The sequence below is a fragment of the Gymnoscopelus microlampas genome (genome assembly GCF_963454915.1).
Source record: "Gymnoscopelus microlampas genome assembly, chromosome: 16".
NCBI classification, from domain to species: domain Eukaryota; kingdom Metazoa; phylum Chordata; class Actinopteri; order Myctophiformes; family Myctophidae; genus Gymnoscopelus; species Gymnoscopelus microlampas.
This window is the reverse complement of record NC_139953.1, coordinates 16,444,667-16,468,932: the sequence shown is the minus strand read 5'-3', so window position 1 is coordinate 16,468,932 and position 24,266 is coordinate 16,444,667. Positions and strand designations below refer to the sequence as shown.

At 44.5% G+C, this 24,266-nt stretch overlaps 1 protein-coding gene across 2 annotated transcripts in view; it reads left to right on the top strand.

Moving 5' to 3' along the window:
- Positions 1-24,266, top strand: part of ches1 (checkpoint suppressor 1) — a 92,454-nt gene that overhangs the window by 22,994 nt on the left and 45,194 nt on the right. For both annotated transcript variants that reach the window (XM_084082402.1, XM_084082401.1), the window contains exon 2: positions 18,925-19,527. In XM_084082402.1, coding sequence (XP_083938528.1) covers positions 18,943-19,527 — 585 coding nt within the window. In that variant the 5' untranslated portion in view covers positions 18,925-18,942. The remainder of the gene's footprint in view (positions 1-18,924; positions 19,528-24,266) is intronic.

Here is a 24,266-nt window from a genome sequence, read left to right as displayed (position 1 = left end):
CCTATACTTCGCTATACAAGAGTATCAAGCACAATTTAGGAAAGTTTTCATTTAATTTCATTAAAAGTTTTGGACATAAAAGGTTTCCATCCGACACCAATATTATCTTTTTGCAGTGTTGGCGTGACGAGATGTGACTCTGCTAATTCTCAGATTTTTCCCCCTATAGGAGGCATATGTCTTGAGTTTCTCTCGTTGTGAGAAGTGATAGATCGGATAAATATGTATTTATCGTATCTTTCATGTGTATGTGACGATATGAGGAGGAGCGACTGAATCGCTTTGTCACGAAATGTGTATACGTCTCTCTATTTGCTGTGTAAACTTTAGAAACTATCTGGAAACTATCTGGAAACTATCTGGAAGCATTTCCGACACTCCGTCAAGATACTTTCTCATGGAATATAAATCCTAAATATTAATTTTAATTAAGAAGTTTCATCTCTTTATTTGGCTTAATCAATTATTTACTAGAGAATTGAAAGCTATCAGGAGGCTTTCAAACTGAGAACATAAGTATATTTTGTGATTTGGGGGGAGGGGGGGTGGTTTCATATTTATCACATCATAGAAAGAGTTAGTGCTGTTCTGTTTCCACCTCTACTTCACACATAATGAAACGGAACGTGTCTGCCCCGAGCATATCTCTCTCTCTCTCTCTCTCTCTCTCTCTCTCTCTCTCTCTCTCTCTCTCTCTCTCTCTCTCTCTCTCTCTCTCTCTCTTCTTCATCTCTCTCTCACTCCCTTTTGTTCTCCCTCTCGTACGGCTCTCGTTCGTCCCCCATTCTTTCCATCTGGTGATTCAAAAGAAAGGACTGAGACGAGGGAGGGAGGGGGGAGTAAGAAAAGAGAGCGGTCAGGGAGGGGATGAAAGAACTGTAGAGAGAGAGGGAGAGTTTCTCTTTTTCTCTTCTTCCTGGTGAATAGAAAGAGGTTACGGAGGAGACGAAGAAACGAGAGAGAGAGAGAGAGAGAGAGAGAGAGAGAGTTGTTTGAAGGAGAAGAAGAAGGGACGTACAGTAAGCAGAGTTGTATCATCAGCAAACAGTGATGCACGCATTATCAGCACTGAGCGTTCTGTTGGCTCCTGTATACTGCACAGTAATAATGTGTTCATTTAGCTCTGAGAATGTAGAAACGATGCTTAAAGGTCCATAAACACTGTGGATTTGGTGCCGTGTTCCTCACCCCACTCCTCCTTTGCTAATGACTCTCTCTCTCTCTCTCTCTCTCTCTCTCTCTCTCTCTCTCTCTCTCTCTCTCTCCCTACTATTTAAAATTCCTATCTAGTTCCTCATGCCCTAGCTGACTGGAGGTGTCACCGTTTATTTCTGGATCCTTTACTCGAGCGACTGCCGTTGTTCCATAAAAGAACACTTCAACCCCCCCCCCAAAAAACAATGACCGTTCCTATATCAATTACTCACCCCACGTGTCGCCTGGCATACCGAAGTGAGTAATTCATACAGAAATTGATCATTTTTTCTTTGGGGGGGGGGGGGGGGGTGGGGGTGTACGTATTCCTTTAAAAAACACAGGAGCTCTATTGCACCTCGTGTGGTTTCCAAAAACGATGACGCCATGCTCACAGTATCCCGTTCCAAACTGCTCAAATCACGGGCGAAAAATGCGTTGAGGTCATCGTCCCGCTCAGCCGTTCCAGTCCGCCGTCTCCATACCAGAAAACCTGCGAGCGTCTTTGCATGAGCATAGAGAGAGAGAACAAGAGATAAAGAGAGGAAGAAAGACACAGAGAGAGAGAGAGAGAGAGAGAGAGAGGGGGGGGACCTTTGGAACAGGAACAGGCCCCTCTCGCTGGTTGTTGCCATGGTTTTTTGTTGTCGGGACAAACTGTCGGCCAGCGAGTGAGTGCCTGAGCTGCTGTTTGTTAAAGATAAGTGCTGCAGCCAGAGGGAATGAGAGGGGTTGAGAGAGAGAGAGAGAGAGAAGGAGAGAGAGAGAGAGAGAGAAGGAGAGTGAGAGAGAGAAAGAGTGGCCTGTTTTACATCCAGCTCAAAAGTGTTCAGCATTACAAAGCCTTCTAAAGCTTCATCTAAACTCTCGCCCTCTCTCTTTCTTTCTGTCTCTAGTCTTTCCCTTTCTCTTTCTTTCTCTCTCTTTGTCTCGCACGCACGCACGCACGCACGCACGCACGCACGCACGCACGCACGCACGCACGCACGCACGCACGCATCATAAATGTACACATTCCCTCAAATGTTCTCCCTTCCTCTCTCTCTCTCTCTCTCTCTCTCTCTCTCTCTCTCACTGTGTCTGTCTGTGTCTGTCTGTCTGTCTGTCCTCTATCTCTCCCTCCATATCATACACAGTGTTGTGTTTAAACTGTGCAGGCAGCTCTTTCTGCTCTTCATGTTGATGTGGCCTTGCAACCCGACCCCCCCCCCCCTCTCTCTCTGTATCAAAGCTCCTACCTCTCTCTCTCTCTCTCTCTCTCTCTAACTCTCTCTCTCTCTCTCTCTCCATGCCATACGCTTTGATAACACCTAGTGTGTGCTGACACACTCTCCAACTCCACACTTCTCTCCAACTCCTCTCTCTCTCTCTCTCTCTCTCTCCAACTCTTTTCCCACAGTGTTACAAAAGAGCACAGAGCGCCAACAGGGATCTGCTCACTGTCAAAGACAAAAGACAAGCGGGCCTTTAGGGGGAAGGTGGAGAGAGGGATAGAGAGAGAGAGAGAGAGAGAGTGGGATGATATAGTAATTATTAGCACAACTCATAATTTCTCATTTGACATGTATACTGTAGGGCAGTGCTTCCCAAACTTTTTAGCTCGAGACCCCAAATTCAAAAACAGCCGATCTACAAGCATCACAAAGCGTCGCTATGCGGCAGTTTGTGAGCTTGCTGATCTGCTATTTTCACTTCTTCATAAAAGGTTTGTGTGGATTTTTGTTTTTTATTTTTATTTATGCAGTTCTTTTGAAACATATTAGATTTCTTTTTTTATTAATTTAGATTTTATTTAGATTTTTTTTATTAATTTAGAAATTATTTTGAAATAATAATGAAAAAAAGTTAGGAAAAGGAAAAAAGGAGATATTTACTCGCGACCCATAAACATGTGTCCCGAAACGCGGCCATAGGGGCACCAGTGACGCCTGTTGGAGCACTCAGACCATGTTGACATGTCCATCGTCACATGCCTGGACATCACATGACAGCTATAAGAACCCTCCTCTTCAACCTCTCTGTGCTGTCACTCATTCTCCTCTGCCCTGTCCCTCCCTCATGCAAAGCACCGCTATGAACATCTAAAATGAATCAAATTAAACCCTATCAAAATCACGTCCATTTTTGTGACTGATTTAACTCATTCAGTCCAGGAAAGCATCTCTGTCATTTTACATCTCTTTGGCTATTCAAAAATAGCAGATCTCGCTATGAGCTTGTAGATCTGCTATTTTAGAAAAATCTTGGAAATGTGTGCAAATCTTTGAATATATATTATTTAAAGCGAACATTTTTTACTCAAATATTTGCTTCTGGGGTCCCCGGAACAACATATTTGAGATGGAGGTCCGCGACCAAATTCAAATCATTTTGGGGGTCCATGACATGAAAAAGTTGGAGCACCACTGATATAGCAACATACTGTTAGGATTCAAAATGTATTTTTAGATAATGTATTTGGCCGCGGACCCCCATCTCAAAATGTTTTGTTCCAGGGACCCCCATGAAGCAAAGATTTGAGTTACAAATGTTCGCTTTAAAATATATATATATTCAAAGATTTGCACAAATTTTCAAGATTTTTCAAAAATAGCAGATATACAAGCTCATAGCGCGGTCCTCAGAGCCGCGCTATGAGCTTGTAGATCTGCTATTTTTTAATAGCCAAACAAATCCTAAAATGACACAGTTGCGTTCCGGGATTGAATGGGTCAAAGCGAGTGAGTTGAATGAATAAGCGCCGGCTCATTGGACGCATCATGGTCGTTAGAGCCGTCACTCTGACACCTGCCGGCCCTTATTTTTGGGGTATGTCGTTTTAATCTAAAGGGTTTTCGAACACTTAAAAAGGCTTTTTTCGCTATTACTCGTACGACAAAGTATATATAGGGCTTAATGTGTTAACTGTTGCAGTTATTTTGCCCTCTCTGACCTCCAGCAAGAGACCTCCAAGCTGCATAAAAGACCCCTTTCAGCAGCCGTCCTCTCGCACAATGGACAGCAGTTATATACAGCTGAACACTTTACAATGTACTCCACATTAACCCCTCCTTCACCAGTGGTGGAAAGTAACTAAGTACATTTACTCAAGTACTGTTACTTAAGTACAATTTTGAGGTATTTGTGCTTTACTTAATTAATTCCAATTTCCAATACTATTACCTCTACTCCACTACGTCTCGGTTCCAAATATTGTACTTTTACTCCACTATATTTATTTGAAGACTTTAGTTACTAGTTACTTTGGAGATTTTGATTATTATTACAAAACATACATTGACCACTTCAGCCCTATGTACATTTCGGCCATTTGAAAATAGCCGATCTACAAGCTCACAATGCGTTGCGATGCGAGGCATTGTGAGCTTGAAATTTGTGATTGAAATTTGTGAGTGAGTGAAAAAAAAAACATTGAGATACAAGGTTTTTGCCCAACAACAACGATATGTTAATGTACACATTCACACACACTGACGGCAGAGGACACCATGTAACGTACACCTGCTCATCAGTGTCTGGCTCAAGAACACACAGCCAGGAGGAGCCTTCAACCCTTCTGTGTGTGTGTGTGTGTGTGTGTGTGTGTGTGTGTGTGTGTGTGTGTGTGTGTGTGTGTGTGTGTGTGTGTGTGTGTGTGTGTGTGTGTGTGTGTGTGTGTGTGTGTGTGTGTGTGTGTGTGTGTGAGACAGAGTCCTGTGAGACCGACTGTACCTTCATGAGAACACAGTCTGTTGATGAATCATGGTGAAGTTACTTCATTCGTTTGCTTCATGCAAATGTTTGTTTGCCTCACCGGCTTGGGCTACTTGGGAGAGAAACTGTGTGCTTGTGTGTGTGTGTGTGTGTGCGTGCGCGTGCGCGCATGTGCATGTTTGTGCACGTGCATGCAGGCATGCAAGTGTATGTGCGTGTGTGTGTATGCCATTTTCTGGTCATATTTGATTTTCTTGCATTGTACACTGCGTGCACGATATTTGAGTTTTTATTTGACTTTTCATTTAAAAGTTATTTGTGTAAAATCTGCTGTGTTTGCAGATTGTAAAGCAAAGAGGGAAGGGGAAAAGGACATGTTATTGCTGTTATGAACAATAGCTTCAATAATCTGCATTGTGCTATAACTTTTTATTTCATCCAGTAGGGAAGTTATTGCACTTGATTCCCTTTAAAATATGTATTAGTTTTAAATTGTCACTGTTTTGGCTGGCATATTACTGTAGCTGGATGCCATGTCGTCAGAACAGAGCCGTGGAAAAGAGATGACACAGATACAGACATAGTAACATCCGTCCATGTTCATTTAGCCTGACTCTGAGGGTCCATTTCACATTTCTGAGTTAACCCGTTAAAACCAGGAACGCATCTGTAACCACTTAACCATTGTTTTATACTTTGGCTATTGAAAAATAGCAGATATACAAGCTCAAAGCGCGTTTTAACTCAAATCTTTGCTTCTGGGGGGTCCCTGGAACAACATATTTTGAGATGGGGGTCCGCAGGCAAATACATATTGGGGGGGGGGGGGGGGGGTTCTTAACTCATTCACTGCCTCTGACGTAATTGACGTAATTAACCAATATACTGCCACTGACGTAAAAAACTTTTTTTTTTTTTTTTTAAATTTGACCCAAAGACCAAGGAGATATGATTTTTTTGAAGATCTAGACTCCCATCCACTTCCTTGTTAACTTAAAACTTAAAAAGTCTGTATCTCGGCTCCTGAGTACTTTTTTTTTTTCAATGAAAAATCTCTGGCATTGGGCAAACTCGGAAAGCAATAATTGTGGCAGTGAATGAGTTAACATGAAAAAGTTTGAGAACCACTGATTATAGCAACATAGGTTTTTTCAAAAAACTGTTAGGATTTAGAAGACATTTGTAGAATCCCCCCGGAAGCACAGATTTGAGTTACAAATGTTGGCTTTAAAAATATATATATTCGAAGATTTGCACACATTTGTACGATTTTTCAAAAATAGCAGATCTACAAGCTCATAGCGCGGCACTCACGCAATGAGCTGCTATAAATGACAGAGATGCGTTCCTGGATTGAAGGGGTTAAATTATGTACAATAACACTACAAGGCAGTTTCACTCAAACATGCTATGGTATAATATGTGTACACGCTAAACACTCTCTCCAGCTGTTTAATTGACCTTTCTTGTTGCATATTAACACGCACACTCACACTGTATCTGTACAGTGTATGTATAAATATGTATACTGTATGTGTATGCATGTATAATGGATGGAGAGGCAGACTAAAGTGCTGCAAACAAGGGGCGATTATGACATGATGAGTACGGCAAAGGCAGAGAGTCTGCATGCAGCATTATCTGCATTTAGTGGCTCCCAAAGGATGTGCCCAGGCATACTGGCAAGGCAAGGCACACTCAATTCCCAATACAGAGACAGATTGGACTCGAGATGGCCCTGTACTTGGACCGCTTTTTTCCCCATCTACACCAAATCTCCTCGCCAAAAAATAGCCGATCTGATGCGAGGCGTTGTGTGCTTGTAGATCGGCTATTTTTGGCTCATTTACCCCCCAGAATATGGATGCTGGGGTTCAAGTGGTTAAAATGTAATCAAATCAATCACTGACACATCTTATAGAAGTTCAAACAGTTCATATACATACAGCATACTATAATACCGGTTGTTTTCCACTTAAACCCCCTAGACTTTTTTTCTGTATACGCCAAACCTCTCGCAGCGTGACACGTCGTGTGCTTGTAGATCGGCTATTTTGGGGCGGATGCATACCACGCAGAATATGGATGCTGGGTTTCAAGTGGCAAAAACAAACAGGCGAAAACAGCAGATGTACAAGCTCACAGCCACGGTGCAGCGAGCGCGACGTGTTGTGAGCTTGTATATCCGCTTTATGTCGCTATGAATACAGGTCGTGCCTTGATATGTTCGACTCGCCCATCCGTGTGTCGAGGGAAAAGTTTGAAAACCATCAATAATTAACCAACTGATCTTAGAAGCTATAAGCATTTTATCTGAGTATAGAGTGGTTGGCACTCATTTCCGGTCTGCGTGTCATATCACTGCCTACAGCCCACAGGCTTTTTTTTAGGTTAATCCAAACTCCGCTGGTCTGCCTCAGGGACCCGTTTAATATTTCATTTGATAATAATAGTAGTAAGCCCCCTTTTTTTTTTTTGAATGCCTGGCTTTCACACAGTGTGAATGCAGACCTATACCAAGCACCACTCTTGTAAATTGCTGCTCCCCTTGTCTTTCCGTGTGGCAGTCAGAAACAATCTTTGAAGGTGGAGAGGGGGAAAACGTGCATGCGTGTGCGTGTGTGCGTGTGTGTGTGTTTGTATTACTATACTTGTGAGGACCAAACGTCCCCACGAGAATTTGAGAAACAGATGTGAGGACCGTTTCCTTGGTCCTCACAAGAGAAAGTGTAATTTTATGAAAAGATTCAGGTTGGGGTTATAGGTTTAGGATTAGACATTTAAGAGGTTAGGTTTAGGGGTCGGGGTTGTAGATTTTTCCCTATCTCATTCTTAGTTGTGCGGCGATGTCAAACACCGGAAAATAGCCGATCTAGAAGCTCACAACGCGTCGCAGCGCGACACGTTGTGGGCTTGTAGATCTGCTATTTTCCGGCTTTAGACTTGCGGTTAAAAACGCCCCCAAAAAAAATCATAAATCAATCATAAAATTGGTTGATGTCCTCACAAGTACAGTAATACAAACGCGCGTGTGTGTGTGTGTGTGTGTGTGTGTGTGTGTGCGTGTGCGTGCACGAGAGAGAGAGAGCGAGAGAGGGGGAGTCGGTTGCCAGGCAGCCACCAAGAGTATCAGCTAGCGCTGTGAGGGTCAGTGGCAGTCCGTCCTCTGGGACACTCTGACCCCCGACCCCCCGACCTCTATCCCATAACTCTTTGCTGCTGTGTGGAGGACATGAAAAAGAAGACACACGGTACGGACCTTATATATATATAGAGTGTGATTGGTCCACGGTCCCTGCCTCCCACATACATACCCTGTGGAGTCGTGTGGTATTTATCGCTAAGGGAGAACCAGGAAATACAGCTAGGGGGGGAAAAAAAGCCATTTCACACAGTGGAAAAAATATGGGGGGGGGGTCACTGAGTCTGCTATACAACCAGTGTTGACATAATGTGGCAAAGGGTTATTATATTCCCCATAGTCTGCGAGAGAGTTCTCAGTTTCTCCTTCTTTATTTCCTCCCCTCGTTCCCTCCCTCCATCCATCCGTCAGTCCGTCCGTCCGTCCGTCCGGGTGGGTGGGGGGGATAGGGGGGTAAAGGTCGTTCTTTTGTCATCAAAACTCCAGATTAGCTTTGCCTCGCTGCATGTGAGTCTGTGCTTTATCACTGTGGCCGCAGGAGCCCAGCGGTTTCACCTCAGCCACCTCGCGAGCCAAGTAATAACTCCTACCAGCTGCCGCGCCATTCTACCTCTCACTATCTCTCTCCTACTATTGCTGCTTTATTGTACCTCTGTTAGCTTTTATGTTTTCCGCGGGTGGGGGGGGGGGGTGTTATTGTGGCCATATGGTGGAGGTGGGTCGACGAGGCAAGAGAGCGGAGATTCTTCTAACATGCGATGTTACAAAATCACACAAGCTGCCTTTCAAACTCACTGTGCGTTGAAGTAATACAATACAATGCAATTTAATGCAAGTCTCTGTCGTGTGGAAACCTCACATGTCCAAAACGTACTTTTCAGGATTGAAATTCAAAAGCTTTTCAGGATTGAAATTCAAAACGCGTCGCTTCGCGCCGCGTTTCGAGCTTGCAGATCTGCTACTTTTGATGCTTTTGTGTGACGCTGTAGTATGATCAAGTAGGGGGGCGTTAATTTACGAAAAAACACAAAAACCCATTAAGGCCTGAGGTTCCGATTCTACAAAATAAATGTCTTCTAAATCCTAAAAGTTTTTTGAAAAAACGTATGTCAGTGGTTCTCAAACTTTTTCATGTCAAGGACCCCAAAATGTATATGTCTTTGGCCGCGCACCCCCATCTCAAAATGTGTTGTTCCAGGGACCCCCCAGAAGCAGAGATTTGAGTAAAAAATGTTCGCTTAAAAATATATATATTCAAAGATTGGCACACATTTTCTCGATTTTTCAAAAATAGCAGATCTACAAGCTCATAGCGCGGCACTCGGTGCCGCGCTATGAGCTTGTATATCTGCTATTTTTGAATAGTCAAATACTGTAAAATAATGCTTTTTAGCTCAAAAATCAAAATGACACAGATGCGTTCCAGGTCTTAATGGGTTAAATTTATGAAAAAACACCAAAACACCAAATACGGAGATAAGAGGTTTCTGGCCGACAGCAACGAAGTTATGCATGCCATGTGATAAAGTGATCTGAATCCTCCCCAGTCACAGCTCAGCCATGCAGCAGCAGGCTGTTGACAGAACGTCCCAGGCATCTCCCTGTGGTTACATTTGAATATTACGGCGTTGATGTGGTAAAAAGCTGGATAAACAAAATCTCATAAATTTGGGTGATGATGTTCTGGATCCAAACCCGTTGCCAAGTTGCTGTCGGCTATAATGGCTGACATGCAAACCTTCAGTAATCAGTACAGAACTGAACGTAGAAGAAGACTACTCTACTCTACAACATCACAGCGCGTTGCATTGCGACTTTGGACAAAAGTCCCCAAGATGTGTTTTGTCTAATTAGTTTTGCCCATGTTTTGACCCATTTAGTTCCTTCAACAGCAAGGTCACTCGCGGTGACTGTTCAGCGTGCGGTGGCATTTTAGTTTGGGCTGATTGGCCAGCTGCCGTATTAGCCCTAGGGTTGGTACAGCTCTAGCTCGCGCTGATTGGGTCAGGCTCTGGCTTATATATTCGAGCCGTCGGATAACCTCGGGCAACAACGAATGAATGCCAGAGTGATCAACTAATATACGTGTACAATATGTGTATGTATTTATGTATATGACAGATAAAAGCAGTCGGCAACAGGGAATGAAGATTACATGAACACAGTGCTTGATTTAGACCAGTAATTAGGTGAGGTTGAATGTAATGTCGAAATCATTATGCTGTCAATTATAGCCTGTGGGCTACTGTACACATGTGAGAGCAAATACTCAGTTTATGTTTTTAGAGAGAGAGAACACACGCGCGCACGCACGCACGCACGCACGCACGCACGCACGCACGCACGCACGCACGCACGCACGCACACACACACACACACACGCACAGAGAGAGATACAGGATACAGATACAGATATTTACCAAAACAAACATTTTTCTCTACATTTGGACATCACATCCACCATCCAGAGGATGTGCAAACACAGTTTTTTGGATTTTTTAACAGATTTTTGAAGTAAAAAATATCTAAAAGGATTTCTGTGTGTCACCTCATTTTGCACATGCCCGTTGTTGTTTTGTGTAATGAGCATGCACCCAACAACATCAACAATGCTGGTCGTTCTGTCCACCCATAAGAATCACATTTTGATTTCTGGTTCGCCATAGCTTGTATTTCTGTGATTCTTCTTTTTTTAACTACTCACTCACTACTGCCAAAGGGAAAGAAAAAAAAACTCAGCTCAGAATGTTCTTCTCTTTTATTTGATATATCGTTGATTTAGGCTTTATCGCCCCAGCATGCTTATGTGATCGTTTGCAGTAGTTTCTTTTTGTTTTCACGTGTATGGAGATAATTAGTTTGTGTGTACAGAATATATTTTTTATAAAACTGAAAATGTCAGTTTAGAAGAATATCTGTGTGTGGACAGGGCCATAGATACTATTGGATTTTGTCTATTTATTTTTACAAAGCTTGAGGAGAAGTGTGATTCAGAGGCGAAGAGGCTGACAGAGTTTTCATCAAGGCCACTGTCTGGCACTCTCCAAAATGAATGCCTTTTTCCTTGATGCAGATTAGCCTGGGCTCACTGTCAGCGTTTAATTCGTTTTGGTCAATGTGGCATCCTACCAGCTCTCCATGCTTTTCACCCCATTTTTATTGTCTTTTCCCAACTTAACCCATTACGACCGGGAACGCATCTGTGTGTCATTTTTAGATTTCTTTTGGCTATTCAAAAATAGCAGATATACAAGCTCATAGTGCGACACAGAGTGCCGCGCTATGAGCTTGTAGATCTGCTATTTTTGAAAATCTGTGAAAAATGTTTGCAAATCTTTGAATATATATATATTTTTTAAAGCGAACAATTTTAATTAAAATCTTTGCTTCTGGGTGGTTCTACAAAATGTCTTTTAAATCCTAACATTTATTTGTATTTTTATTATGTTGCTATATCAGTGGTTCTCAAACCTTTTCATGTCAAGGACCACCAAAATTGTGGTTCCAGGGACCCCCCCAGAAGCAAAGATTTGAGTTTCAAATGTTCAGCTTTAAAAACATATATTCAAAGATTTGCACACATTTTCAAGTTTTTTTTCTTCAAAAAACAGCAGATCTACAAGCTCATAGCATGGCACTGCTATTTTTGAATAGCCCAAATAAATCTTAAAATGACACACGTGCTGCGTTCCCGGTCTTAATGGGTTAAAAGTGAGTGCTTGCAGCATGAGTGTCTCTCTAGAGAGATACATCAGAGTACTGCTGATAGGGCATTGGATCACATTAACGATTGCATTATAGCTATAGCATACAGTAGTAACGTAGCTCTTCGGTAGAACACTTGATGTGCAGTGAAGTCATCTCTTTTTTTTTGTCTCTTTCTTGACAGGTGTGACAGCGAGGAAAATGTGTCCTCCTTCTTTCTTAGTTTTTTGACAGGTGTGTCGATGAGAACAAAACACGTCTTGTGTGTGTTTTTTTTTAAATGTCTTGCTTTGAACTACACTATATTGTTAGTTGACTGGTGACATAGCAGGAGGCAGACCTCATGCGCTGTAGGCTAGGGCGTGCGTATAAGGAATGTAAAAAAGCTCCATGTTTGGAGGCAATATCCTGTCACGCATTCAAGGCAAACTATTTATTTGTTGCCTTGTAGTGCTGTAGTTGCAGGTATCAGGTATCACTGTATAGCAGGAGTCAAAACAGGTCAGGGAAAGAAACGTATGTTTTAGTCAACTGGTGAGAGTGACTGGTCAATTAAAATAAAATGCACCCATCGATTTTATTGTGTTGCTGTTCCAAAATATATGGTCTTTAGAAGAGTATGCGCCGCAATGTCCAGTGTTCTTTTAACAGTTAATTACACTCTCGGAATTAAATGAACACTCTGTTGCAATGTGGGACCTCAGAACGGTCGTTTGTTTTCTGTTGGAAGTTTGCTAATATTCACTGTTGTTCAGCAGGCAAAACACAGTCGAGATTTGCCAGCAATTGGCTGGTTGCAAATTGTTATTTCCCTACCCTGTTGACTGTTGTTGAACTTCAACCCTCGCAATAATGGAATTCTATAAATGAATCATTTAATATGACTTGTTGTCCAAATTGAAGCCCGCCCACATATACTGTACCTACTATTATACCTGATATTCGATTTTAGATGACAAACACATGGAAATCCACCCCCATCTTTTGTTTTTCCTCTGTGACTTTTTGGGGAATGCTGTGTTGCAAAAAAATGTGAGTGGAATGGCAGATGTGTGTCGGTTAACCACTTTAAGCCCTATTTCATACTTAGTCATACGTTTAGAAAATCTGCAGGGTCATGAGCTTCTAGATCTTCAGTGCTACAGCTACTCCTGAAAAGTTATTTTAAGTGTTTTGGCATTTCTTTGTAGTTAATAGTTTGGAGAAATGTAAGCAGCGCTAGTAGTGTGTCCAAGCCCAGGAGTGACAACTATGTGTGCCCTGCAGAACAGGTGTGTCTTCTTGGTATGCCATGCTAATACGCCTCTTTGGTACACAGACTATACTGTTAGACGTCTGTGGATGTTATACTGTGTAATGCTCAGTGGTGGAAAAAGTACTCGCATTTTCTTAAGTAAAAGTATCAATATAGATGATCAATGTAGAAATACTCTGTTGCAAGTAAAAGTCCGGAATTCAAATTTGACTTCAGTAAAAGTGCAAAAGTATTGGTATCAAAATGTACTTACCAAAAGTAGAAAGAACTCATTATGCAGAATGTCCCATTTCACAAGTTTTCAAATGAAGGAAATGTATAAAAAAAACGTGAAAAAATAGCAGATCTACAAGCTCACAATGCATCGTATCGCGACACGTTGTGAGCTTGTAGATCGGCTATTTTCAAATGGTCGAAATGTAAATATGGCTGAAGTAGTTAAAGTATGTTTTGTATTAATGATAACATCTGCAAAGTTAGTAACTAGTAACTAAAGTTTTCAAAGCCTTGTAGCAGAGTAAAAAGTACAATATATGCCTCTGAGATGTAGTGGAGTAGAAGTAAAAGTAGCCTACTTAAAATTGGAAATACTCCAGTAAAGCAAAAATACTTCAAAATTGTACTTAAGTACAACAACAATAATAATAATAGCTTGAATTTATATAGAGCCTTTAATGAACACAAGGACGCTTTTACATCAAAAACAATGAACAACCAACAAACAAACAAACAACCAGACTAAACAACTATTTGCCATAAGCATAAGTAGGCTACTTGAGTAAATGTACTTAGTTCCACCACTGCATGTAGAAATGCTGATATGGTAGTGAATGAGCGTTGTCTCATGTCGCCTGTATACCGTACACAGAGATGCTTGATGTGCACAACTGCCACTAGGATGAATGGTCAGAATGTTCAGCCAAATCATTCTTTTGCCATGCATTGGACTTTCTCGTTTCTCTCGACGCCCGGACGCGCCCAATACAAATCTCTATACTGTATGCACAATTTCTAAAAACAGCAAGCGGCTCAAAAGTATGCTCACCACCAGCTGAAAACAGGTCCACTTCTTCTGCCGTTATAATGTGAAAACCCAGCAGCAGTGACAACATGAAGAAAATCTGTGTATATTCTCAAAACAACTCAATTCCCAAAACTGTGTTATAAGAACCACATTATGTTGAAGAAGGATGAGGCCGCACAACTCTTAGCCACGATGCTGGAAACCTAAGTTTCGACAATAGTCTTCCTCAGGGAAAAGCCTGAGAAAATAATGTATACAATATATTAAAAGGCACAGGAAACCAACGTTTCGAGGAGACTATTGTCGAAACGTTGGTTTCCTGTACCTTTCAATAATGTTTTGCATCGTGGCTAAGAGTTGTGACCTCATCCTTCTCAACATTATTACGTGCCATGGTCAGCATCTTAGCTGACCACCAGCGTGGTCAGTGTGCGCTCCCTCCTTTGTGTTTGCCTGACATATTGAGCACATCAACCACACCCTAGTGTCCCTATTGTGCAGGGCAAACATTTGGCAGAAAATAGAAGATCTACAAGCTCTGGCCAAGATATTTTGTGTGTAGAGGGAAAAAAGGAGGGGACCAAGTGAAGAGCCCTGGGGGACCCCAGTCAACTTAGCATAAAGGGTTTAAGTTAATGGCTGCACCACGGTATCCGTGGCGCGTGATTATGGATCCCTCTGCATTTCCAGGATGTAGACCCGCCTTACCTGTCTGATTGGCTCCCTGGCAGTCATAGTCTAACTGAGGTTAGGGTTAGGGTTAAGGTTAGGTTTAGGCATATTTTTACTGAGGTTAGGGTTAAGGTTAGGTTTAGGCATAGTTTTACTGAGGTTAGGGTTAGGGTTAAGGTTAGGTTAGGCATAGTTGCAAAAACGAGAACTGTCAATCACAGCGGCTACTGACCAATCACAGCGGGGTTTGCCTGGAGCTGCGGTGGGATCCATTATACTAACGCATCTGTGGCAGTGCAGCAGCTGATGTGGTCCGTACAGACACATTTAGTGAAAATAAGTCGTTTTCTTAGTGAGTATCGCGGCAGATTGCAGATGGTAACATCTGTCCGGTCCAGCTTTCTGCTGGACTGCACTCGTGTTTTTGTCACATAATGTCAAGACGCACTGCACAGACAAACATCAAAGCACGAGATTATCTGAGGAATGAGGAAGGAGGGGAGAGGAGAGCACAATTCCATCTGTCAAACAAATGAGGCTGCATGCGCACACGCACGCACGCACGCACGCACGCACACACGCACGCACGCACGCACTCACGCACGCGCGCGCACACACACACAGGCTCACACATATGTGCAGCAGGCATCATTGAGTCTGAACTTGAGTGATATTTGCCCTTGTCCTTTTAGCCGCGGGTCCTGAGGGCCCTCTGCGAAAAGTTGTGTATAAAAAAGTTTGTTTAGAGCCGAGCGAGTGTGTTAAGCTTTATGAGAACTCATGGGAGATGCAGTGGCACTCACGCATGCGCATGCACACACTCACACACACACTCACACACACACACACACACACATGCACACACACACACTTCAGGCACGAGGCATGGGCTGCAGCTCACGCTGGCCTCAGCCTACAGTGAGGAGTTTGTTGTCATAGCAACAGTAAAATGAGATGACTTTACTGTCAGCCGTAATGTTTCATGGTCCCCTTGCCGCCATGGCAACATAACAATGGAGAGAGAGAGGGAGAGGGGGAAAGGGAGAGAGAGAGAAAGGGAGAGAGAGAGAGAGAGAGAGAGAGAGGGAAAGGGAGAGGGAGGGAGGTTATCTCTCTCTACCGCTGGACTCCCACTAGGTACAAAGTCACATTGTTGCCCTTGTCCTGCCTTCCCTAGAGAAACACACACACAACTATATAACCACACACACTCACATGCTCGAAAACATCTAAACAGATGCATTGCACACACACTAAACACATGCAAATACACCGATGCACGCGTCCACATAACCACGTTCAACACACTCAAGAGACCATGTTTGCATCTATGCACACACACACACACACACACACACACACACACACAGACACACACACACACACACACACACACACACACACACACACACACACACACACACACACACACCGTGCTCCCAGCTTGAGTGTTTGACACGGCTGTCAAACTTGCACAAACACAGACAGCCTAAACTCACATACATGAAAAGACACGCACGCACGCAAAAACACACACACACACACACACACACACACACACACACACACACACACACACACAGACACACACACACGCACACACACACACACACACACACACACACACACACACACACACACACACACACACACACACACACACACACGCAAACACACACACATCTTGACAAGCTTGTCAAACACGCTCCTCCTCAGCCTTTTTTCCTTTGATTACAAGCTTCCCCCCCTTTCGTTTCTCGAGTACAATCGTTGCGATCGTCGCCGGGGCCAATTTGAATCAATTACTCTCAGCGTCAACACGGGTACGAGGAGGAGGAACCGCTGTATATACCTCTGGACAGCCCAGCTTGTTGAATGAGCGTGCTTGGTGCTGGAGGAGGGGGGGGGTCTGTCAGAGAGACTAAAGAGAAGAAAGCCGTGTGAGAGAGGAGGAGAGGAGAGGAGGGAGGAGATCAAAAGCCCCTCATCTTCATTGAGAGGACGGAGTGGTGAGGTGGTGACTATGGGAGCTTTGCAGACAACACAGAGCAACAGCAGCAGTAGATATACATTAGACGGCTATATTTAGCTCCTCGCTAGCTTCCCCCACAGCCTATCAAACAGCGCTAAGCAGAGTTATTGAGGGCTTCAAGAAAAAAAGAAGAAGAAGAAGAAGAAGGGGGGAGGAGGAGGAGGAGGAGGGGGGGGAGTGAAAGAGAGTGGGGGAAAAGATGGAGAGAGAAAGACAAAGGAGAGGAGAGGGATGGAGAAAGAGAGAGGTGAAAAGGAAGCAAACGTAAAGACGTTCAAAAATAAATAGGGAAAGGAATACAGGAAAGAGAGCGCTGGACGGTTGCGCTGTTGTTATGCCTCTGTTGCCATGACGACGCAGCATCCGGAGCCGTGGCTTTGCTGACAGTTGTGCGGGGATGTGCGTCGGGTTGGCCACGGGGTGACAGCTGTCAGTCAATCAAGAGTAGTGAGGGGACAGATCGGCCGATGATCACCTTGGATTAGAGAGCGATCGCACACACACACACACACACACACACACTCACACTCACACTCACACTCACACTCACACTCACACGCACATGCACACTGACAATCACACGCACACACAGGGGCCAGACGGAACATATCTAGAATTAATCCGCATGTCCTAATGGCACTGCTTGCAGGGGGAGAGAGGGAGAGGGAGAGAAAGTGTGCTCTTGTGTGTGTGTGTGTGTGTGTGTGTGTGTGTGTGTGTGTGTGTGTGTGTGTGTGTGTGTGTGTGTGTGTGTGTGTGTGTGTGTGTGTGTGTGTGTGAATGTCATTTTTGCTGGTGCGTGTGTGTGTCATGATGAATCTTTGCCAGTTTGTATTTCTTGTGTGTACACACATTTGCTTGTATTTGTTTGTGAGCGTGCATGCTTGTGTGTGTGTGTGTGTGTGTGTGTGTGTGTGCGTGCTTGCGTGCGTGCTTACGAGGAGCAGATTACATTTAGCTGTAGTCGCTGCTTGGCTCCTTTTCCTGGGTTTTCTGTGCGAGACTATCAAAGAGCTGCTTATGTGGCGTGTGATCGCACCGCGATACTCAGCCCCATTTCCCCTCAATTAAAACATTCTAGCAGTATCTGCTACAGCCCACTGATTCGGCCTGCTTCTAATGAGCTCAGAGCCGCATGCTCTTATGTTGGGGTAATGGTGGTTGTGATTAGAATAGAAATGGTACTGAAGTCAAAAGTGTGTGATACTGTTGTTCATGAACGTACTAGAGTTCAAGCTCAGAACCGGTGTGGGTGTTGTTGCTGGTCTGACGTTTCACTTCAGTTCACCAATTTGATCTTGAACTTGTTTTACTGTAGTCTCACCGGAAAAGAACGATTCAGTTGTTCTTTGAAAGCTAGAGGAAAAGAAGTCGTCTGGTCACTCACAGGGGGTTCAGCTTCATCACAGAAGGTGAAATTGAGGACCATGTCGGTGGTCTGCTATGCTTATCATGTCTCACGGTGTACTTGACATTACTGCCGTCCACTTTTTCAAAGGATAGTTTGTTTGATTTTCAAGGAAGCCATTCAAGCCATTAATTTCCATTGCATTTCAGTACAGCAGGCCTACAGTATGATTCAGGAAAATCAACGTACACAGACCAGAAACTTTCTTGAGATACTTAAGTCAACATATCTGACACAAGTTACGGCATCCTTGTGTTTAAATGCATTTTAATTAAAGTTTGCAGATGGATGTGGGAAGTCTAGCGGAAAATAGTCTCTATAGTGAAAAGATTGATTTAGGAATGTATGCGTTTAGACAACATTAACTTAATTATTCAGGTACAGTAAGTTCACGTTTTAATGAATGGAGAAAGATGTAAACAACCACACAAACACAATTATGGTAAAGCTCCTGTGAGTAGACAATGACATAAATGCAGTATATCAGTGCCAGTATGGTCCTGTTAATATGAATCCAAACTGATTGTACTGTACTCTGTCTAATACCTGAAACCAATACCAATACAAGATTTGCCCGAACATCAACGTTCTAAATTTCAACATTGATTTGCCCCCAGAAAGCCCAGCAGAAAAAAATAATGATGTTGACTCAATCCAAACGCAATGTAATTGGTGTGAAATGCAGTCAAAATGTTGTTGTCTGCATGACCCGCCCTTTGGCATTCACCACCAATCAATGCTTGACTGTGTGCTCTCTCTCTCTCTCTCTCTCTCTCTCTCTCTCTCTCTCTCTGTGTAGGAGTGAGCCCCGGGCTGGATGGGACCGACCATGCCCCCCAGTAAGAAGGCCCAGAGCCCCAGCAGTGGAGCCAGCGCCTCGCGGGGCCTGAGCCCGCCGTACGGGCGGGGCGACGCGGCCGCCGCCGCGGCGGAGGCGGAGGGCGCCGACCTCTCGCTGTCCGTGTCCGCCTCCTTCTCCAAGGCCGAGGACGAGGAGCTCACCAGCCTCTCCTGGCTCCACGAGAGCACCGACCTGCTCAACAGCTTCGGCCACTCGGGCCTCCGCAGCGTCTCCCCGCTGCAGGACCCCGACGGCCAGCCGCCGCGCTCGCCCTCCTCCTCCTCGCCGTCGCCCGGCGACGACCCGCTCCTCGGCGACGCCCACTCCCCGTACGACCCGGCGGCGGGCGCCAACCGCAAGCCGCCCTACTCCTTCAGCTGCCTGATCTTCATGGCCATCGAGGACGCGCCCAACAAGCGGCTGCCCGTCAAGGACATCTACGGCTGGATTCTCGAGCACTTCCCCTACTTTGCCAGCGCCCCCACGGGCTGGAAGAACTCGGTGCGGCACAATCTGTCGCTCAACAAGTGTTTCAAGAAGGTGGACAAGGACAGGAGCCAGGTAAGGACGAGGAAGAGATGACGTGTGATTTTCGGAAGATTTTTTTTGCACGGCGTGTGTTTTTTCCACCTCGTTCCCTTCTGACAGCACAGCAAATAATTGATATCGTCGCTGTCGGACAGAAACCTCTTATCTCCTCTTATCTCCTAACTTTTTGTGTTTTTTCGTAAATTAGCGCCCCTACTTGATCACTACAGTGTCACACAAAAGCATCAAAAGTAGCAGATCCGTCTGGCGCCGCGTTTCGAGCTTGTCAATCTGCAATCTGGGAACCCATCGTCAAAAAAAAGAGGAAAAAACTGCGCCCTCTGCAGTTTTTTTCCTTTGAATTTGACTCTGGGGAGACCGCCCAATAGAATGTTGATAACCGGATGTTGGCCCGTTTGGTCCGCTCTCAGCCATCCTCTTCCGGTGGGGCACAGATTACAGGACAGACCCTCTTAGTGCATGGGTCTTCAACAGGGGGTCCTCAGAGTTACTACAGGGGGGCCGCCAAATCTTTGTGTGATAGGATTTGTTTTTTTACATTAACCGCTTGAACCCTAGCATCCCTATTCTGAGGGGAACATTAGCCGAACATAGCCGATCTACAAGCTATAAGCGATCTCACAACGATCTCACAACGCCTCGAGCTGCGAGGCGTTGTGAGCTTGTAGATCGGCCATTTTCGGCAAAGTGGTTTGGTGTCGAGGGAAAATGGAGAAAACCAAGTACAGAGCCAAAGGTCAAGTTTACTAAGTATTGAGGGTTTAAGTGGTTAAATGTCTAGTGTCTACCATTAATTTACACAACACTGATAGTCAATGAAGCTATCTATGAAATCTTGAAAAAGTTAAATCTGCAACACAATGTTATACAATATGTAGTGGGGGGGGGGTCCCTGCTTCATCTCTCTCAGCTATCGGGTCCTTGGCCTGAAAAACGTTGAAAAACGTTGAAGAACCCTGGTCTAGTGTTGTTGGCAGACACCACTGGGAGCCTGTGTGCGACCTTCCGCTCGCAGCCAAGGCGCTTGGTTATCAATGCTTTGCAGGGGCATATCTGACTTGAAGTGAAACATATTCTTTACTTTGTCTACAGCTGTACCAGATTGGGCCTTATCAATAGTTGATGATCTCTCAGCCTTCATAGTTTCTCGCGCTCAGAGGTTTGTGTGCACACCGTCCCCCCGGGGGGGGAACTGCTGTATCGCGTTTGATTTAAGTCTCGATTCAGGCCCAGGCACGGGGCTCTTAAATCTAAATGTTCCTCCATTAAAAACAAGGCATGGTAAATAGGGGAATGATTCCCCTACTCAATTAGTAGTAAATTAATATTGGAGGGCTTAATAACGTTTCAACGCCAGGAGAAGATTTGATCTCATCGCACAGGGATGTTATAGCGGGAAGGGGTTTTGGGGGGAGGGGGGGAGGGGGGGAGGGGGGGGAGTTGGATCAATGCCGGCTCTGGGACTTTGAGCAGCTTGATTTTTAGATTCTATTGTCTTCAGCGTAGCCTTTATATGTAATACAGGTTATAGGAGCCTTTTACGGTATAGGAAAGAAGAATAAAAAGAACTAAAGGAATGAAGGGTGAAGAGGACAAAGTGTGTGTGTGTGTGTGTGTGTGTGTGTGTGTGTGTGTGTGTGTGTGTGTGTGTGTGTGTGTGTGTGTGTGTGTGTGTGTGTGTGTGTGTGTGTGTGTGTGTGTGTGTGTGTGTGTGTGTGTGTGTGTGTGTGTGTGTGTGTGTGTTAGTGCGCGCGTGTGCGCGCTGTGCCCCCATGCTATGCTGTCATCTGGCCCTTGACTACAACGGCAGAGTTAGTCTTGTATACATATCTCCATAGTAACTAGGTTGCAGTTGACATAAAAGTATGCTGTTGCTGTAGCAACAGGAAAACTGATTTGGCTTTACAGACATGGGCGTGTATATGTGAGCGTGCGACTGTGAGTGTGTGTGTGTGTGTGTGTGTGTGTGTGTGTGTGTGTGTGTGTGTGTGTGTGTGTGCGTGTGCGTGCGTGCTTGCACGTGTGTGTGTGTGTGCGTGTGTGTATTTTGCACGAAGAGTGTGTACCCTGTGCATGCATATGTGTGTTCGTCGTGTTTTTTGTGCATGTAGGGTATTTGTGTTGATGTGTGTTTGCGCATGAACTGGTGTGCGTGTGCAGAGCGGCGTGTGTAGAGAGGTGATTTTGGCAAGGACAGGCTGTCTTGTGTTTGTGTCAGTGCACACCGTTTAAGACAGCGCGCTAATTAACCCTTCAAACCTGCCCGCTCGCATGCACATGCACACACACACACACACACACACACACACACACACACACACACGCACACACAAAGGTACACGTACAGACACGGCCAAGCCTCATGGCAGACACGGACAACGGATAACACGTGCACACACACACAGAGGCTCACACAAACAAACAAGCAAGTGTACCTGCACGGGAGCACATACGTGCACGTACATACTCACACATGCACGCATGAATGCCTGCAAGGACAAAAGCACACACACACACACAAACACATGCACAACGGCTGGCTGTCTCAGTGTAGAAATGAGGGCACATCTCGGCAGACTCCACCTGCCATGAGCCTGGTTTTATCTGAGGCTGGGATTACACAATGAATGTGTATCATTTCAGTCAGTCAGACCCCATTCGGTGCTTTCCACCCAAAACCCCAAATGCTCCCTTTCTTAACCACTTAAGACCTGACGCCGATTCTAAAAATGTCTTCTAAATCCCAACAGTTTTCTGAAAAACGTATGTTTCTATATCAGTGGTGCTCAAACTTTTTCATGTCAAGGACCTACGGCAAACACAGAATATGGAGCGCACACCTGTATTGATGAGGTGCTGGCCACGGCAGATAATAATGTTGATAAGGATGAGGCCGCACAACTCTTAGCCACGATGCAGAAAGTTTTAATGATAAGAAACCAACGTTTCGACAATTACTGTCTTCCTCAGGGTTTTTGTCAAGGACCCCCAAAATGATATGTATTTGGCCACGGACCCCCATCAAAATATTATGTTCCAGGGACCCCCCCAGAAACAAAGATTTGAGTTAAAAATGTTCGCTTTAAAAATATATATATTTCAAAGATTTGCTCACATTTTCACGATTTTTCAAAAATAGCAAATCTACAAGCTCGTAGCGCGGCACTCGGTGCCGCGCTATGAGCTTGTATATCTGCTATTTTTGAATAGCCCAAAGTGTAAAATAATGCTTTTTAGCTCAAATCTAAAAATGACACAGTTCCAGGTCTTAATGGGTTAAGACCTGACGCCGATTCTAAAAATGTCTTCTAAAACAGTTTTCTGAAAAACGTATGTTGCCATATCTATCTAGCTTTGCTCAAACTATTTCATGCCAAATGTGTATGCATTCTGTTTTCACTGATATCTTCGCCGAAAATGGCCGATCTATAAGCTTACAACAGGTTGCGCTGCCACGCGCTGTGAGCTTGCAGATTGGCTATTGCACGACAGAGCATGAATTACGCCTTACTTGCTTCACTGTGCTTCTTGTCTCTGTCGGGTGGAATATGTCCAAAACTGTCACTTTTCAGGATTCAAATAAAAAAATATCACAACTAGCAAATCAAAACGTGTCGCTTCGCACATGTCGAGCTTGTGGATCTGCTACTTTTGATGCTCTTGCGTGACGCTGTAGTATGATGAAGTAGGGCGTTAATTAATTGACAAAAAAAACACACAAATTAGAATATGGATATCGACCGACCGCGCCGATATATATATGTAACTGCCACCTGTTTATCTCCTCTCTTAAGGTATGTTTTGTTGCCTTGTGTTTTTCTGTGTTCAGTGGAGACAGAGACAGACCTGGGATTTTGGTCCGAGGGAAGGGGGCACAGTTTGTCATTGTAGCGTCCCTGTCCTCTTTGCCTTGTGGAGATAGAGAGACACACAAACAGAGAGAGAGAGAGGATAAGGGAGAGAGGGAAACACAGGTGGAGAGTGATTGTGTGTGTGTGTGAGATAGAGAGAGAAGAGAGAGAGAGGCTTACTTCTAATGCACTGAATCAGATTCCCATCAATTTACAGAGGTGGAGATTAATTTGACAGTGACCTATTTGTTCCAGTGAGTGTATTTCTAGGTCATATCCAGGCAGATGACAAGACAGGCGCTGGTTTAGAATAAGCACTGAATTGTGTGTGTGTGTGTGTGTGTGTGTGAGTGTATGTGCACGCGCGCCCTTTATGCGTGCATTCGTTCGTTCGCGCTGCGCATGTTATATGTGTGTGTGTGTGTGTGTGTGTGTCTTTGCGGTGTACAGGCCTGTGTTGGCATGCGTGTGCCAGTCCAAACTCATAGATGCGTGAGAGAGCCCGAGTCCCCACGGTTGCCATGGCGTTGTTTACAAACAGGATTCTTGTGCGCGCTGAATGACATGCCTTAATGACAAGTGTCCTCACACACACACACACACACACACACACACACACACACACACACACACACACACACACACACACACACACACACACACACACACACACACACACACGCATACACGCATACATGCGCGCGCGCACACGCACACACAGAGTAATATATCACTCAAAAGCCTCTTATGAAATCAGAGCGGAGAGAAGAACAGGCAGTTTTGTAATGGAAAGCACACCATGTTTTTTTTTCTGTGTGCCGTAACCTCTCACTTAACCCTGCCCTCTCCAGAGAAGTGCTGTTCACCACTGATATTATGCCGTAATTCTCACTCTGTTAC